The sequence below is a fragment of the Condylura cristata genome, unplaced genomic scaffold (genome assembly GCF_000260355.1).
Source record: "Condylura cristata isolate star-nosed mole 26May11 unplaced genomic scaffold, ConCri1.0 scaffold00019, whole genome shotgun sequence".
NCBI classification, from domain to species: Eukaryota; Metazoa; Chordata; class Mammalia; order Eulipotyphla; family Talpidae; genus Condylura; species Condylura cristata.
In genome coordinates this window covers 8,316,163-8,336,414 of record NW_004567120.1, presented here as the reverse complement: position 1 = coordinate 8,336,414, position 20,252 = coordinate 8,316,163, and the positions used below count along the sequence as shown (strand labels likewise).

The window sequence follows — 20,252 nt, the reverse complement described above, 5'->3', positions numbered from 1 at the left end:
CCGCTGCTCCCCTCAGCAGTGTACTTCATTGATCTGCCTGTTCTGCTCCCCACTCTGTCTCTGGTGAATCCTCTCACCCACCGCATCTCTGGCCTGCACCCCAGTTCTGTATGAGTGAATAAATAAATCTTTAAAAAAAATTATACAAGGGCGATAATTTGAATAGCATTGATCTGAACAAACATTTTGGCAACCTATATTCCTATATGTGAATGCCATATTTTCCCAGAAAATGTATTTGTGAGTATACATAGATTCATACTGGATAACACTTAAACTTTCATGACTTTGGAAAAGAATAATGGAACTTTAAAAATAAATGTCTAAAGTCATGCTAATTAAAATAGCAACCTGATATAAGATTTATTTTCTAATAAGATAAAAGTGGATTTTAATTCTAAAGTATTCAGAAAGACTATTCAGCAATGACTCTAACTTACAGGCCCAAATATAACAACTGCAGTTCATAAATATATCACATTAAACGTTTCATTACTTCAAAATCCACTACACCTGTCTAATGCCTTCTTCTGAGATGGGGTTGAGAAGAGAAAATATAATTCTTGGATGACAGCTAATGGATTGTTATGGGTATAATTACCTCATAAAGTACAACCCAAATAGATGTTGATTGCTTAATTTCTTTATAGTCTGTATCTGAAAGGCTTGAACAGACTTTCTGTCAATGTTATGGCAGTGAACTGAACTTTAAATAATCCATGAACAGATACAAGTATTGTAAAAAAATAAAAGAGGGAAAGGAGATAAATGAAAGTTCAACTTTCTAGCAGAATTTCATATGATAAATGTAGAGAGAACGATAAAATAAGGGCTTGCAATGGGGTAAACTGAAATACGTGTGCCTCAGGTTGATGCATTGAAGACAAATATCACCTATGTAATATTCTTCACAAAAAATGTTTACCCTGTCTCTAAACATGGGGTTTGGGGAGTAGAACTGGTCAAATGCAAATTGATATACTTTCTGAAAATCAACTTCCTTGGTCTCATCAAAATGTTAATGAAAATTTTTAAAGTCTAGGAACTGTTCTAGATTTAAAAAGACTAGCAGGATATAACAACAACAAAAAAGTAATGTGTGACCTTTGGTTGGGGTCCTAGACAAAAAAAAAAAGAAAATGTGTATATATAGATATGTATGTGTGTATATATGTGTGTGTATAGATACATACATATATGAGAAATAAAAATGAAAAAAGGGAGGTTTTAACAAATATGGTATAATGTTGACAAATAGAAAATCTGGGTGAGAGTATGGCTTCATAGTAATATCCTTATAACTATCCCATAGAACTTAAATTTCTAAAAATAAGAAATCAGAGTAAATAATAAATATGGTATTGAATTCCTTATACATTGAACAAATAAAAGGGACAAAATGGATAACTATAAAATAATTAACCAATTTCTTTAATGAAGGTTATAACTCTCAAAATTCCAATTGTGCTTTTAACTCAGTTTAGATGCTTAATTTGTTACATACAAAATTATAAAATATTTTGGATGATTTTAATCAACTTCTTAAAATGTAATAATTCAGAAATGAAATTAAAATTATAAACATGCATACTCACACACAATCTGATGTGACATTTTATAATTGGAATGCATTAAAAACAAAAGCATAAAATTGTTTTAGCAGTTATTTTAGCCTAGTCATCTGTTTAATATAATTTTTCCAAATGTTGATCTTGCTTCATTTACAAGAGTGATTCAACAGTGCCCCTCAAAATTAATGGAAAAAAAAGGTTTACAAAATTTCCTGAGACTTACTGATAATTTCCTGTTACTTTGTATACATTCAACACCTCAAAAATTTTCTGCAATTTATTCATAGCTCATAAATAAGAAAAATGTATCATCACAGCCAACTGAGATTGAATAATTCTTTCATCTTGATAGCAATTTTTGTACTATTTTAATCCAATAATGGAATAGATCACATTTTTCATTAGGTATTTTAAACTACCAAGAAAAACACAAAAATGGTCTATATTCTCATACCAAAAATCTTTTAAAGGAAAAAAGCATGCCATAAGTTACAAGACATTAAATACTTCTAGATAAAGTACGGTGCCAGGATTTATTAGAATACAATTTTGTTATCAGAAGCTGTAAATTTGTGGGAATCTCCTAGGTAATGGCAAAATAATCAGAAATTGGTTTACATAACTTTTAATCATATCTGTATACTAAATTCACAATCACAACCAATAGAAGTGTCATGACTAAAACTAAGGAGCTATACACATACACACACACAGTTTGAGTAAAATGAGAAAGTAAGCATGTAGTTGCTGAATTACCAAGTAGCACTTATAGTTCTGAGGTCCCAAACTCTGTCACTGATGAGACCTCTCACTTCCCCTGCACCTGGCCTGTACCCCAGTTCTGTATGCATAAATAAATAAATCTTTATTAAAATAAAATGACAAAAAGATTAAGTCATTGTAAAATTGGGATTATTCCTAATATTTGTTTGTTCTATAAAACAGCCATATTTCTTTCCTTACATTTAAGTTACTCAGTATGTTCTGTTGATACTAGTTAACATTAACTGCTAGTGCATATTTGTTATGAAAGCACAAAGAATGGGTCTGTTCATCATTTTGGTCTACAGAGCAACATGTACATAAAGGTATTTAATTCTCTGTCCGAGTAGCTTTACCATAGCCAGGATTCTATTTTGTGAATTTGCATGCAAGTAATCTCCAGTTGTCACAAGATAAGAATCACCTACTTGCATAGGTGCAGGACTAGACAATAATGCTAGAGAAGTTTAACATCTCTAGTGATGATCATTATCTACATCTGCCTGGAATCCACCAAATTCTCACTGAGGTCTGGGTTAAAAGGCTGAGCTTTGAGGGCAGGGGTCGGGGTGGGCATAAAAAGAAAAATACAGGGGGAAAAAATGATCTTTTAAGTCAGTCTGACTGGGGTCAAGTCCTGACTCTCCCAATTACATTGCAATCTTAGATACTGTATTTGCTTTTCTATGCCCCACTTTTTTAAAGTGACTGATATTTGTTACGACAATTGAGATTCGCTTAGCACAGTTCCCTACACTTAGTATCCACTAAAGATTAGCTATTATTAAGTGTTCAATACACAGGATGAATATTATATACTGCACTAATCTACTAGTGATGCTTTAAAAAAATGTACTATAGAGCGGATAACTTACATAACTAAAATTTATTTCCTCAGTGTTCTGGAGATTAGAAGTCCAGTGTCAAGGTACCAGCAAGGACGGTTTCCAAGAGTCCTCTGTCCTTGTCTTGCAAATGGCCTTTCTTCTGTTTGAACCTTTAGACTTCTTTGTTCAAATTTCCTCATCTTAAAAGGACACCAGTTAAACTGAACTAGAATACACCATAATGGCCTCATTTTAACCTGATAAACTCGTTAAAGACCCTTATTTTGGGGTAAACAATTCAACCTATGATAAATACCTTCTCTCATTAAAGCAAATACATTCCAAACAAGAAAATCTGAATTTTTCTTTTTCTTTTCTTTTTCTTTCTTTTTTTTTTTTTTAAATCTCAGTTCTCTTATAACTTTACAGCTTTCATACATAGAGAGAACATAGGTAACCTATTTAACTTTTAGGACAGATAAATGCAGATAGACACATCTACACATACACCTTGCTAATGACAGTAAATCAGCTCTCCCAATGCAAAACCACTCTACCACAAAAGCATCATTAATAAAATGAAATGACTAACCTACAGGTTACAAAGTAGTTGCTATGCGCAAGGCACATGAACCACATTGACAGAGCCTCCCTGGTGGCATAGGGGTTAAAGTCTCATTCTGTCAAGCTATCACCAGCCCTGCAGTATTAATTCTATCGAAGGCCAGGGAGCTGACACACATGGTGCAGCAGACCTCTCCTGTCTTGCTAGCTGCTCCCCTCAGCAATGTATCTCAGTAGATCTGCCTGTTCTGGCCTGCTCTACTCACCACTCTGTCTCTGGTGAATCCTCACCCACTGTACCACTGACCTCAGCCCCAGGTCTTGTATACATAAATAAAATAAATCTTGAAAAAAAAGAATTGCATTAATAAAGTTATTATTTTCTCAATATATCACAGATTAGTTGAAGAAAAGAAAAATGACAGGTAAGCAAAAATGGACAAATAGGTGAGCACAAAAACTGAACCCAGAAAGCTTTCTGTGTCTTTGATTGGTGCTGTTGAAATTCATTTGTTTTCTACATTGCTTGGATAGGTAATTGTAGTTGTAAGTATAACACCATATGTAATTAACATAGTAATCATGGTGATTGCGTTATGGTGGCCACAGTAAAAAAATTATCTTAAATGTTACTAGTCACATCACCTCTATTTGGAACTCACAAAGGCTCACAAAGCAGCCCATATAACCATATAAACCAGATACTAATTCAAGGTGTAAGTATATGTTCACTGACTGGAAATACCTGATTCGTATATAGTACTCAAAACTCTATGAGACAAAAGTATCCAGGAATTTGAGGACAGAATCAATGTGTTTCTGAAAAACTGATGTGCAGACCTACAGAAATATGTATAAGATGTAGCTTAAATATTTTAAGTGAGAAAATTTGTAAAGGGTCTTTAAAAACTTTATAAACCTAAGGTGTTATTAAGATGTTCCTATTCTGCCCTTATCCTATTCAAATGAACAAATTTTGGCTCAAACACATAATCCTTACTCAATAGATAAGCAGATTTTATAAAAGTAAACAACTAAAATGGGAAATGGAGCAAAAAATGCAAAGAAAGGCTAAATTTTATATTTAGTATGTTAAGGTAACTCTTTAATATTGATCATAATCTTACTGTTTCCAGTTTTTCTCCTGTTCACAGGCATCTATTAAGAAAGTGTATCTCATGAAGAGTATACCATGTCATGCCACATTTGCTTTAAATAGCAAATTAAACACAGAGCTTTTAAGGGATAAATAGTATAAAGACTATGTTCATATAAAAAAAAAACACAAGAAAGCAGTCATTATGTAATCATCCCAAGTCAGATAGCAATTCAAATTTTTTCACAATTGAAAAATAAAAATAAAATATATGAATAACTTTATAAGTTTTTCTTTTTAATATAACATTAGTTTACAACATTGTATACATTCCTATATAAAATTTCTTACTTTTACAACTGTATATATATCTCATACCATATCTACCACCAAATGTCCATAGACTATACTAACTTTAAGTGTTTTATATCTTGTATCATATTGTGAATGTATTCTTTTACCAAATTATATGCAGAGAAATATCTTCAATAGTTATTTCTAACATAATCACAGAAAGTATACTTGCAATGAAGGATATTGCATGAAAAGTACATCTTTTTTGTTTCTACTATCAGGATATACTATAAAACATAACTACCCCCTGTCCATAAATATTAATGCAATCAACTTAGACTATATGTGTAAACAAAGGTCAATATCTGTACTATCTTATAGATGTTTCCAAATGTCCTAAGTAAAATGACTTGCTAATATTTTATAATTTAAAATATTTTAGCATTCCTTAAACAATGAATTTAATCTGCCATGATGAAATAATATGATTTTATGACAATGTACCAGAAGAGAACGTACCAATAAGAAATTGCTCTAAAATGGACGGAGATTTAAATATTAAATATTTCAAAATTTATGCAGATGTTTCTACCCAAAATGAATATAGTACACAAGCAAATTTGCAGTATTAAAAGTAAATGGGAAGTTTGCACATATTGAGTATGAAATTAGAAAGACAAAAGTTGGAAGTTTATAGTACTTGTGCTATTTTTAATAGATCACTTATAATATACCATCATTAAATAGTCTCAGGTCTTATTTCCATCTTATTATCAAACGAGTTTTTCTACTTAATATATACTGGTAAAAATAATTGTATTATTTTTATTCTGATTGAATCTAGATTTTTAACGGAACTGTCACCACCATAAAATTAAACATTTTACAATAGCCAACCCTTCTCCAATTTCTAAAGCAATAAGAAAAAAAAAATCAAATTTGAGTGCAAGAAAGGTAAGTTTTATCATGAAGCAGCTACTTCAAGCTCCAATAATCAGTGTTTTGTCTCCCCCTTCTGGACTATTCAATTATTTTTTTAAAGGCAAAGCAAGATTTGATCTCTTTTCACAGCTATATTAAAAAAAAAAAAAATTGGCCTGACACAAGTGTAACATTATATGAAATAATCATCAAGGTACTATTCTATCAGTACACTAATAAAACTGCAATTTAGTCACGCAATTGCCACTTAACAGCCCACAAAGACACAGTGCCACACTTAGTGCTGTTTTATGGATATTATGATTACTAGGTAGTTTATTGTAAGAAATACATCAATGGTGTTATTAATTTATTACCTTGAACCTAGCCATATGTTTATAATTTTACCAACAACTTTCGTTCAGTATGACCTTCTTCACAAGCCTGGGAGAACAAATTCATTTGGCTCTATAGATGCTGAGAAAAAAGTACCACTAAATCAATGCTCATGATTCCCATGCTCTGATTAGGGTGAAAAACATACATTTTTACCTATCTTCACCTATGATGGGCTGTCCTTCTGACTCAGATTATCACTTAGAAATATTGCAATAGATACGTGTGGCATCTGTATATTTAAAATGGCTCATCTAGTAAGTAATACCAGAGGTCACCAAAGTTATTAGCTCTTAGTTGTTTGGATCTATTAAACAACCTAGAATGTGATTGGCTTTCATTGCCTAGTAAGATAATTGAGGTTTCAGTTTCAGTTTACAAAGAGGTAAATATTTTTAGGATGATATACTCAGCAGCACTGTGCAGCAAATATGTTTAAAATCATAAAAGTAGTAGTTTGAAAAAAAACCTAATTATAAAATGCTACTCAAAATGGTCCTTGCATGGTGATAAATATTTTCCTGTTTTAAGATTTTAATAATTCCTTCTTTATTTAAATGTCTAACTGAAATCATCTTTTACTCTAAATGGTCTTGCTTCTGACTTCTCTGATTGCTCAAGTCAACACCATCATTTCAATCAACCATGCTTGAAATTCCTTTCATTAATGTTTCACACCTCTTCTCTGTCCATTTTAGTCATTTGCTAAGGGTGATATATTCTACTTCCACAATCTATCTTCTTTTAGCTATACCATATATTATAACTATAACCTCAACTAACCACTCTCCAGTTCAGGGCCTTTTTACTTAAACTACTGCAACAACCCTCAGTTTAATCTCCCAGACCTAGTTTGTAACCATTCCAATTTCCACTGTTGCACAAATCTTCAGATACAGCTCAGATTTTGTCACTCCATTGCTCAGATTTTCCAGGATTCCTCATAGACTATTATTGTAGCAACTCCTTGTCTTGTAACTCCAAAAATTAGCTCAACCTACATTTTCAAATTTATAACTCACTACTATGCCAAACCTATGCCTTTACTAATTTTTAAAAGATATTTAAAAATATTTATTTACTTATATATTTATATATACAAGAACTGGGGTACAGGCCAGAGGTGTGGAGCATGAGAGGATTCACCAGACACAGATTTGTGAACAGAACACGCAAACCGACTGAAACATACTGCTGAGGGGAGCAGTGGACAAGAAAGGAGAGGTCTGCCATGTCATGTGGGCGAGGTCCCAGGCTGGGAATCCAACTAATGCTGCAGTGGCTATGAATAGCTTCACAGGGTTGCATTTTAACCTGTTGTGCCACCAGGGAAGGCCAAGATTTATATTTTTATGTATACAAGAACTGGAGTAGAGGTCAGAGGATGGAGGCTGGGGTGTGTGTGTGTGACAGGATTCATAAGAGACAGAGCGGGGAGCAGAACAGGTCCATCTACTGAAATGCACTCCTGAGGGGAAGCAGTGAGCAAGACAGGAGAGGCTTGCTGCAATTTTTGGGTCACCTCCGTGGCTGGGGATGGAACTCATGCTGCAGTGGCTGTGGCTAGCTTCATAGTGCCGCACTTTAACCTCTTGTGCTACCAGGGAGGCCCCCTGCTTTTAGTCACTTTACATCGATCTTGGTATTGGTTATTAAATATCCCCATACTTTCTCTTGTTCACCTAACTCTAGCCACAAAGGTCTCTTTGCCTTTCTTAAATACCACAAAACAAAGTTCTGTCGCAAAGATCTGGGCATTTGATGTTTTCTCTGACTAAAGGTCTTCCTTAGATATTTGTATTGCTCTCCCCAATGTTATTCTTGTCCCTGTTCAAATGTCATTTGTTCAGAAAGCTCCCTATCTAAAACAGCACATCCCTGATTACTTTCAGTTTTCTTGTCTTGACTTTTTTTCTTTTATAGTGCTTATTACTAGCTATCATTATATTTGATATACATCATACTCTGTGTGTACAGAACTAGAATATAAGTTTCATCAGGAATTTATCTCTAAGATTCATCATTGGAGAATCTAGAACAGTGGCTGGGGCGTAATAACTGCCAGCAAATTTTTTTTTTTTAAAGACAGATGAGAATGTAATTATGGAAGTTAGCATGGTCATAGGAAATGAATGAGTAGCTAATCAGTTATTCAAATTCAGGTATATCTGTTACCAAAACAAACACATTCCCCAAAAATATCCTACTGTTATCCTAAGTGCTCACCTGTTTATGTCATTAAATTATATTTAACATTGAAAGTTCTGGTCATTATAATTCTATTTTTTAATTATTATATATGAGCATATAAATTCCTACTTCCCCTCCCCCACCTCACACATGGAAGAATGGTTCTATTTCCCCCTGTAAATAAATTACCCTTGCCTTGAAGCATAATCAAATTATTTTACTATTTTCTAGGTCTATTTTATTCACTGTTAGTAAATAATAAAAATTTATTTTGCTTCAAAAAGTTGTACAGTACTTATTTAGAACTAGAAGCCACTGAAGAAGTCATTCAAGTTTTCTGTTCTACTTTATTCCAAATTCTCTTTTTCTATTTGAAGATACTACAGGAAGATATCATTTTAAATGCCCCTTCATAAGTGGTGTATATTATATATCTCAATTATTTTATTAAATTTTTAAAATAACCTCATCAATAGTATCTCAAAGCCACAGATGAATTTTGAAAATTTTTTCTCAAAGCTTGGCAACAACACACACTACATGATAAATGATGTCTAATAAATACATATCTCTTATACTACCTTTTAAAACATTATCACTTTTTCATCTACCACAATACTTTTCAGTATACTTAACTCAAAATAAATCCTACCAAAAAGCACACATTTTAAATACTCACTAAAAAAATATAGGCAACATGGCCCTCCCTGCTGGCACAGCGGGTTAAAGCACTGCACTAAGAAGCTTAAGCCACTTCAGCATGAGTTCGATCCCCGCCTGCCCTGGAGGTGATCCATATGGCGAGGCAGACTTCTCCTGACCCGCCCGCTGCTCCCCTCAGCAGTGTATTTCATTGATCTGCCTGCTCTGCTCCCCACTCTGTCTCTGGTGAAGCCTCTCATCGCCCCTGCACCTCTGGCCTGTACCACAGTTCTGTATGAACAAATAAATAAATCTTTAAAAAATATATATATATAGGCAACTCATAGTTTTATCTCACTTTACTGTCTGATATTCATGTTTCATGTTTTCATATCAAGTATTGTACAGAATTCAATACATTGGACAAAAAATATGATTTAGCCTATTTGAAATAGCTTTTATTTGTTAAATATATTAAAATATAAACAAGGAACTTCATCCTGAATTTAACATTGTAATCCTCATTTTTAATGGTGGGGAGAATGAGTTTCTGAGAAGTTATTGTCTAAAGTCACAGAGCTAGTATTTTGCAGAGTTGAAATCTGTATATAACTCGTTTATTGCCTTTAAATCTATGATTTCTACTGAAATTTGTGTTCCTTCATAGGATCTATACTGTAAAAAGTATTTTTTAAAAAGCAGAAAAACAATTCCTCATGAGAGTTAAAAAAATATTCTAAAAGATAAATAGGTGGAAGTTGGAGGGGGGGGAGAGGAAGGAGTCAGGATAGACTTCATGGAAGAGCAATGGAAAATGGGCAGAAAGTTGACAAAGGAAGTAAAACATACTTTACCAAAAAAGGATCTGAGGAGCAAAGTCAGAAGCAGGACTTAATGAGGCCCAGGGAGTGATTTATTTCCAAGTAATAGGGCCTTTTCTAGCCTGACTTTTAAAGCAAATTTTATAAGGGAATAGTGAAAAACAAGAAAGAGGTTGTCAATTCCTTCCGTATCTGCTTCTTAATCAACACTGGTCAGTGGAGAGATGGGACCACATAGACCTAGTTCACTACTATTCCATCTTTCTACTTTCAATCTGGCATCACATTTATTTTTATTACATGTGTCGGTCATATGAATGTCTTTTGAACCACGTATGTAATCGCTAGGCAACCACGATATTTAAAGTGGTTGTTCTAGAATTTCTTCTAATCGAATATTTCTACAAAATTCTTACCTGTCAATTTATCAGTGAAACACCTTCCATTTTCTTGAAGATTAATGGGACCATCAAAAATAAACCCTTTGTACCTGACTTTCAGCAGAGTGATTTTAATTACTGTTTCTTTTCATTCCCTCTCTAGTCTCAGGAAAACAAAAAATCTTCCTCTGTAAGGGCAGTGTACCCACCTAAATTCTACAAGTAAATCCTCATCATACCCTCCAGAAGTCAATTCCTGAAGTTTATAGTAGGAGTTTTTAATTCAAATGTGAGGAGCAGGCCATAGATAAGACAATGGGTATGAAAAGGTTTATAATATGGATCAGTCATAATACATATCTCTTATACTTTCAAAACACACTTGGACAAGACAAAATATTTCCATGACCCATATACAGTGTAGAGCTTGCATGGGCAGGATGAGAGAGTGAAGGAAGACAAGGCAATTGCTTACAAGGCTCCAGCAGTCATAGGTATGTTAAATGAGTTTGAACTAACAAAGCAACAGTAAAGACAATTAGGGAAGACAAATGAATGTTATTTAGGAGAAATAATCATCAAAATTATTGATAACTGACTAGATGTGGATCACTGGATATTAATGCACTGGTTTCTCGCAAGGGGCATTGGGTTGCTTATAGTGCTAACCAGAAATGTACACTGACTCCATCCTCATTGAAATAAGCTCAGGATTCCTTTATCACCCAAAACTCCATTATTTAGCCTTACCCTTTATCCCTTGCTTACAGGCTCACACACAGTCTTCTAGGTAGTCCCCCAATAAAGTCTTTTCACTCATCTCAAATTTCTCAAAGTATGCTCCTCAGTGTAATCTTTTTTTTTAAACAATAATCTATAAAGTTAAGTTCTTGATAAAATGCAAAATTATTGGCCCAATTCCAAACCTATGAATAAGTCCTGAGTGAGGGGAACAAAATTTGCATTTTGAAGCCCTTTTAAGTTTGAGAACCATAGACTAATCTAGTCTGTATACTACTATCAATTTTGCTTTTCTTAAATCCTGCTTTCCTTATGTTACATCCTATTCAAACTAATTTCTAATATTCTGTTTGAACTTCAAAAACCCTCTTTCAACTTTATTGTTTAATCTAATATAAAATACTTTGCTTCAAAAAGTCGAACTCTTTTCTCACGTCCATATTTTCCATCCTCCCTACACACACACACACACACACACACACACACACACACACACACAGAGGCACACTTTCTGGTTTTTTATCCAATCTTTTTTATTGACAATTACTTCCAAAACCTGACAGCTTCTCCATTGTCACTTCTCAGTCAAATTCAAATCCTCATAACTGTTCCTGAAAACCCAATTTAAGTTCAGAAATGTGCATGGAGTTTCCTGTTATTACTCTAACCTTACCATCCTCTACTTATGAACTCCTTTTATACTTATAGTTGGCATGCATACTTTTAGATCTGATTATTTCAACACGAATTATTTAAAATACAAAGTCTTCTTTCATTCTTAATTTCCAATTATCAGTACACCTGGCACATTTTTGGGCACATATTAAGCACTGAAGAATTATTTGATGATTTTCCCCCCAGCTATCACATAATTAAATAAGGAAACAAAAGAAAGAAATAATTTTTTTAAAGTAAAACAAGTATTGAACACATTCAGTATGCTAAATACTGCAGCAGTTAGTGATGTTAAAATAATATTTCTGACCCTGTTCCCTAAATACTATGAAGACAAGGTATTTACAAATAGCTGACAACTGCATTACTGGCTGTTTTTGGTGTGTTAAGTACAGTTTCATGCAATTGTAGAACTGAAATACAGTATCTTGATTCAAAAACATGTAAATGACATCAACAAAAGAACAGTAAGAAATAATGTAAGCCAGTCACTTCAGTTAATTAATTTAAAAACTGATCATTAGAGAAATTACATGACTTGCCCAGAGTCACAAAACTGACTGGCATCACCCAACCAAAATGAGCACAAAGGCCTCCTGACAGTATATCAAAGATTATTTTCATTATACTATGTGCTCAGTGATACCAAAATCAAACTGAGATATTTTGATAGAATCTCTGTTAGCATAAATCAGTATTTCAGAAGACTCTTCCTACCACTCTGAAAAATAGAAGTGAAACACAATTTCATCAGAATCATAAAGACTGAAACAGGCATTTACTTTTTAAAAGTACACTCTTCTAAGATAAAATATATAGGCATATTCTAATCTTAAGCATTTCCCAAAGAAATACTTACCATAGCTACATGCTAATCATAAGATCGTAATGTTATTTTCACTATTTTGGCAAAATATATACTAAAAGAAAAATCAGCCATATAAAATACTATAAGCAAAAAAATCACTCAGTTCCCAAAAGCACAAATTCAATATCTATGGTTAAAACACATCTTTGTACTCACCATAGGTTTACTTCCAACTATCTGCATACAGTGGTCAACGGAGAGGGGTTATGGTGTAAAAAAAAACAAACAGCAACAGTATTAGTAACCTGAGCTTTCCACATAAGTTAAGTGTTTAGTAAAATTAGTAAATAGCTAACCTATGTACATATCTCATACTTCAGATCTAGAGGCTAAAATGAGTATATCCGTATTAATATCTACCAAACTTCAAAAATTTATAAAGTCTACAGACTAGATTCCCAAATAAAGATTATGTTGTATTTGAGGACTTTTAAAAATTTATTATAAAAAGGTCTTGTATACTGAAATTTAAATATCAAGTAATTACAATTATTGGGGTAATCAGGGATCAGCTATTTTATTATTTTTAGCTTACAAGCCCTCAATTTGGGAAAATTAAGTTTTCCCAAATCTTGTTTTTTAATTTCCTTACTATAATAGGCATATTATTAATGTTGAAACAAGCTATTTTAGAATACAAATGCTTCATGTAAATTCATGCACTAAGAAGAGAATTTTAGATTGAGAACTGGAATATTTTATATTGCTATGAACTTATGGCTTATAATATTGCTTTGCATTATACTTGAAAATTACAAAGAAGACAGATTGCTTATAATTCTAGCTTTCTAGGTCATCCCAGCATCTATTAAAAAATCATATTTTCCTATATCATGTGAAGACAAAGACGTATTTTATAGCTAAACATACATATATCATAAGAGGAAACAAGAAAATTTAAAACATTGATTGCAATTCCCTAATTAATAAGCAATGAGAAAATTTCTGAGAAGTAGAATTGGGTTTAGAAAAGCAAACAGTAACTATCATAAACCTAAACATAGTTTTATGCCAAAATCCAAATATAAAATAATTCATTTTTATCCAATTGCTACACTTGAATAGCAAGCAATATCTAAAAAAGGGTGAATACAAAATCTAAAATCATTAATCTGAGAGCAGTTATAAATATTTGCTCTATTTTGAAGGTAGGATTTAAGTTTACAAGTGAAATTTAATAGAAACCCTAGCAAGAATCTTAAATTGTTAAACAGAATACCACAAGATACAAAAAGATAATGACAGCTCCCGAGTCCATTATTTTAGAGATCTCCATGAATTTACAAAGAAGCAGCTTTCTTAAACATTCATTCAACAGACTATTTACAGGCAGTGATTATTTAGTTGAATAAAAGCCTCTTTGGAGTCCTTACAGTGTTCTGAATAGAAAGATATGCTCTTGACCTAAATTATTTTCTCCCACCAAAAAGACACAGATCTTATTATCCCTTGTATATGTAGCACTGATATGAGACTAGAAAAAGAATGCAAGGTTGTCTTAACAACTAAGAATGATCTATACTCAGTGAAACAACTAGAATATGGCTAATTTTATGATTCATTCGATTTGTAAAATAATTGCATTTACTAAAGCACATACAACAAACAGATTAAATTGGTCAAGGAAAGCTAAGAGAAAGTTACACCATATCCTGATGATGTCTGTAAACATTCTTAGAAAGAAAATGATTTATAATGCAAAAACAAAACCACACACACACACACACACACACACTACAACTTTTGACTGCCTGTTAAAAAGGTCAATCTAAAGAAGTCTATAGATGTATTTGGTAACACTACTTTAAATTCTTTCCTATTGACATTTTTAAAATTAATGATAATTTCAAATGGGTCATGTATTTTAAAAAATATATTTCACAAAATTTTAAATCTCAATTTCAAAGATTGATTCAAATTAGAAATAAACTAGTTCCTTACTATTCTAATACAGACATTAGCATGTGGCAAACTAATTAGGATTTTAGTGACTAATCTCTCCTCATAAATATGTATATATGCTATTGAGATATAATATGCACAATACCCTTTAAGTCAATGACAAATTGTGTCTTTCAGGACTATGAATTGTTTTAACAGTGTTTGTAATATTAACAAAGCATGGTGTTTTAGTTCTGAAAACATATGTTGATGTTTTAAAATATACTTCTAGACTATTTGATGCCAAGTACATATACAGAATACATTAGGTGAGTTCCATAATCACGCCTGCTGCAATGAAGAAACCTCTCAATGCATGCAAAGATGGTCCCCTCTATCCCTTAAAAGTTCATTCATTACTGAAAATATTACTAAAGCTACTTTTCCTCTCAAATTCATACAATATAACATTCTCATTATGGGATCATAAGAGGAAAAATAAATGAACCATACATGTCATCTTTATCTTTTAATTTCTTTTACATTTTTGTAATCCATGCTAATCATAGCAAAGTCATTAAACAACAAAAGATTCTAGCTTGCTTTCAAGGTTTGTGTACATATCTGTATACTGTTTATCTCACTTTAGTGTGTTTTCTCAAGAACTGAGGATAATGGCAGATATTTTTTATTGAACTCATATTTTGTTTTTCATGCCTATTAAAAATGACTAATGCAGGCAATAGAGAAATATGCAATTTCTCTTTAATTTGACTTAATATTCATGATTTACATGTGAGTTTAAAATATTATTTCACCCGGTAGTCTATTCCTTAATTTGTTTTTACTTCAAGGTGAAATATTTGACTACTTATAGAGAACTTTCACAAAGACATAGTTACAACCTTATCTACCTAAAGAAATATTTTTATTCAGTGTATCAATACAATAAAAAATTAAGACTAAAAAAATTAGACATGCAAAGCATATTTAAAGTCTAATGAAAGAAAGCAGCATAGAAATCTTAGTTACATATATGTAAACAGCATATATTAGTTTGTAATTTATGTAAATTTTATGATCACAATCCAGAAGAGGTCAAAGATGAAAGCATTGTCATTTGAATTTATTTCTCTCACCTCCAAAACAAAATTACATAAGCAACTTACTTTTTTTTTTGCCAACTGAAAACATAATACTAATTAATGTCTCCTAAGATTAAAAATAAAAACTTTAAAATACACACATGAACAGGTTTACTTTCATCATATTTGACCCATGAAAAATATTAGCAACTAAAATATATAATCTTGAAACTATAATGAAAGTGCTATATACACATCAGGTGCTTGTATGTACACTGAAATAAACAAAAAAAGATGATATACCAAATTGCCACAATACTGACTTCAAGGTTAACACGAAATACAAAATTTTCATGTCTTTTGAAAACATTCAATGTCCATCTTTTAAATAAACAATTCAAGAGAACAGATTCAACATTACCCAATTTTATTAATCTGAAATATGAATAATGAATTAAAATGTGCATTTCATTGGTCAGTTGAAGAGGAAACAAAATGAGAGTAAATGAAAACAAATTCTACAGAGAGTAAAAATCAAAATGTTAAAGAATAAGAACATTGTATAGTACTCATTTTATTCAGTCCTACTTAAAAAAAAAAACAACAAATATGATGGATACCAACAAAATCTTATTGTTAAAGACAACATGATTATTCATATACTAGTATATGTAATTTGCATTCAGATTTAATTATATAGGTTACTAATGTATTTGCCTTTCAGTATTTCAAAAATAGCACTGAATGTACACCATGAATTTCCTAAAGCATTTCACTGTGAACAATACGGAGTGCAAAATGGAGAAGTGATTCATCAGAATTTCAAAGTAAAACCCTATGCATCACCAAATTCTATTGAAAATGATGCTCATGGCAAATTCACTTATCACTTGAAACATATTTCTGCCCTTGGATACCAGAAGCAAATTAAAAAACATGCCATTTGCTCTGCTTTGGCAGAGCTGCAATGCGTTATCTTTAAATAGTTCAGCATTCAGTTTTAACTTGCTTAAAGTACAATATGGAATCAATACAACTGTAGAATTCAGGCAAAATGCATCAGTAATTGCCATTGCAATTATTGTACTGAAAGAGAATTAATAGGATAGCCAAATAAATTTACAATGTATTTTTCCAGCAAAAAAACTATTTTCTTCATTGGTCAACTTTGTAAATTTAAAATATGCATGTTTTGAATATAAATTATTGTTTGTGTGGATATGTATGTACATGTGTGTATAAGCATGTGTATGTGTATATATATTATCACACAGTTATTTTATTAATTTTAGATGGGCAAACCTTTTTCTTTACAGAAAGGTAAGATACATTTAACTATCTAAAAATTACATTTTTTCTAACAAAAAGAAAGCAAACCTAAGACAATTTTTGGTATCCTAGGAGGGAAAAAAGCAACATTATTTTAAAATACTAAGTTTTTCTTGTTAACAAGTCTTTTCAATGACCCCTCATCTCAATTTCCATTAAAGACCTTATTAAAAACTCGCCTTTATATAAAATTAAGCTATAGAGTAATAATTATAAAGCAGTTTATATAGGCAGCATCATATAAAATAATGACAAAACAAGCAAAACCGCATATTAAAAATGATGGTAAAAATTTATGGAAGCAGATACCAGACATGTAATTTTAATGTAAAGTTAGTTAAAGGTTGCATTTATAATATACTTGTATCTTTTTCCTCAAAATGAAAAATGTTCATATAACAAACTATATGACATGGAATATCTGCAAATTGCTCTCAATTTCCAGTAAGTATACAAAACCTCTACCCTAAAACCCACTGGATTAACTCAGAGCTTTCTATCCTTAGTCTGTTTTGTTTATAAAACTACAAGTCAAGTAAGAACAGTTTTGAAATGTATACTAACCATGTAAAAAAAATATATAATATTTTTCTCTGAATAGTATATATGAGAACACTTAGACCAGAATAAATATTGAAGGGTTGTTTATTTTTAAGTAGATAATGATAAGTGCATTATTTTGGTGTTGGAAATTCTCACTACTTACAGATTTGGCAGTAGTAGAAATATACTGAACAACCATCTCACGCTTGGTTGCAAAATCTTTGTTTCGTAAAGGAGTTTTCCGATCCTCATTAAGGTTCATGTCCTCCTGTTAGAAAAAACATTCACAGTGAGCACTGATAAATTTCTACTTAAGAGCTTCAAAAGTGACTGATATATTAACATATTCTGCCTTAAAATAGTAAGTCATGCTGTGACTAACAATAATTTTTTATGGATACTTTACTATTACGTTTCACTCTTCATACTATAATTCTGTGAATCTTTTACCACATATGCATGCCTCATGTCTACCTAGTCAATTAATAAGCAAAAATAAAAATATTTAAAAAACTATTCCATGGAATAAATTGACAGTTTATAGCATCAACATTCATTATATAGGCTTAGCAAACTAACTTACCTTGATAACAAAAATAAACACACACTTTAGTAGTATCTGGCATGTTTTCCCTCCTTAAGATCACTATTACTTAGAAAAACAAACATGATTCATAAATTAACAGGAAATATGTACCTATAATATGTCACTGAAGAAAAAAGTCATGAGTAGTTCATGAATTTCAAAAAGAAAAATATCAGAAGTAAAATTAGTTGGATTATGGTAACAAAAATCATTATATTTAATTATAAAAACACATTGTTTTATGGTTTAAAAAGTTTTAAATTAGTTGGGAATTTTCCTGTTTTATGACATAGACACATAACATTTTTTTTTAGATTTATTTATTTATTCATACAGAACTGGGGTACAGGCCAGAGGCTCAGGGGCGGTGAGAGGCTTCACCAGAGACAGAGTGGGGAACAGAACAGGCAGATCGATGAAGTACACTGCTGAGGAGAGCAGCGGGCGGGTCAGGAGAGGTCTGCCACGCCATGTGGTCACCTCCGGGGCAGGCGGGAATCGAACTCATGCGGAAGTGGCTTTAGCTTCTCAGTGCTGTGCTTTAACCCGCTGCGCCACCAGGGAGGGCCGAGACACATAACATTTTTAATAGACAAATTATTATTTCATTTTGAAACTCAAGTTAACCCTTGTAACTTCTTAAGAGACTCTTAAGTGGGGTTAACAAAACCAAGTTATTAATAATTATTCTTACAATAATCAATATCATGTTATAAGAAAACCTACAGAAAGTTAAAAATAATTTACAAAGCACAGGTCTTATAATGATTTTGAATCAAAATTATGAAGAATTTGTGCAAATCAACAATAAAAACACAAATAACCCAAATATTATAAGTGGATAAAGGGTATGAATAGATATGTCATTACATATGTAAAGTTTTTTTTAATATATGTAAAGTTTATTAAACACTTACTATAACAGAATACTATAACAGAATATGTTAAGCACTTTATAAACATAATCTTACTGTATTTTAATTTTAATTCTAAAAACAACACAAAACCCGAAACAGCTATTAATATTGGTGGACTTTCCTCTAGTTTTTTTTTTTCCTAATTAGACATTTTAGAACAGTTTTAGATTAATCAAAATTTGTAAGCAAACTATAGGAAGTTCCCATGTACACTGAAGCCAGGTACCCCTATTATTAAAATCCTATTCTATTATTAACTAAAACCTATAGGTTATTTAGATTTACTTAGTTTTCAACTAATGTCCTTTTTCTGTTCCATCTGTGAAACCACATACTAAGTAGCCATCATGCCTCTTCAGACACCTCTCACCTTATAGATTCTCAGATTTTCTTGGTTTCTTACATAGTTGGCATTTTTTGAACAGTACTAGTCAGATATATTGCAGAATGACCCTAGACTGAAATATTCTGGCTGTTTTCTTAACATAAGTCTGTGATAAGAATTTTTTAATGATTATTAACTGGAGTTGAATTCTACAAATTCTTTTGTCTACTAGTGAAACACTCATCATCGTTTCATTTCCTTTAGCAGTGAAAAACACATTATTGTATTTCAAATTCTATATTCTTTATAGTCATAATATAAACCTACTTCATAATAATGTAAGTTTAAAACTGTAAGTTTCCTTTCTCATGTCTTCCTTGTCAGATTCTATTATTGCCTTTGATCACATAAGACAAAAACTTTGGGACAGAGATTTATGTGCAGAAAGTTGACTGGAAAGCCCTTAACAAGATGGTTTTTCAAAATTGCCCCAAATTAATTCATTGGCATGAAATCCAAAGATTCCTGCAAAGTGTCTTAGTTGTGAGAGATAAGCAGCCACTACTAACAGCATCATATTTTGGTCTTGAAGCATGCATCTACATAGTAATCAAAAACATGTTTTCCTTAAAACAGATTTTGGGAGGTTTGCCTTTCATAAAATCTTAAATAATTCATAAAAGCTAGAAGTTGTCAATTCTGCTGCTGGTTTGGGAACATGAATAGACTGGGTGAGGATGGACAGATACTTGACTCCTAAATCAAGTACTTTAACAGCTTTATATCTACTCTACCTCCACCACCCAAATTAATGTTGATAATTGATATTGTCTTAGAA

The 20,252-nt window shown here is 31.9% G+C and overlaps 1 protein-coding gene across 1 annotated transcript in view; it reads right to left on the bottom strand.

Moving 5' to 3' along the window:
- The window catches only part of DIAPH2 (diaphanous-related formin 2), an 831,186-nt gene that overhangs the window by 736,633 nt on the left and 74,301 nt on the right, over positions 1-20,252 (bottom strand). The window contains exon 4 of the mRNA XM_004685633.2: positions 17,750-17,854. Within this exon, the coding sequence (XP_004685690.1) occupies positions 17,750-17,854 (105 nt within the window). The remainder of the gene's footprint in view (positions 1-17,749; positions 17,855-20,252) is intronic.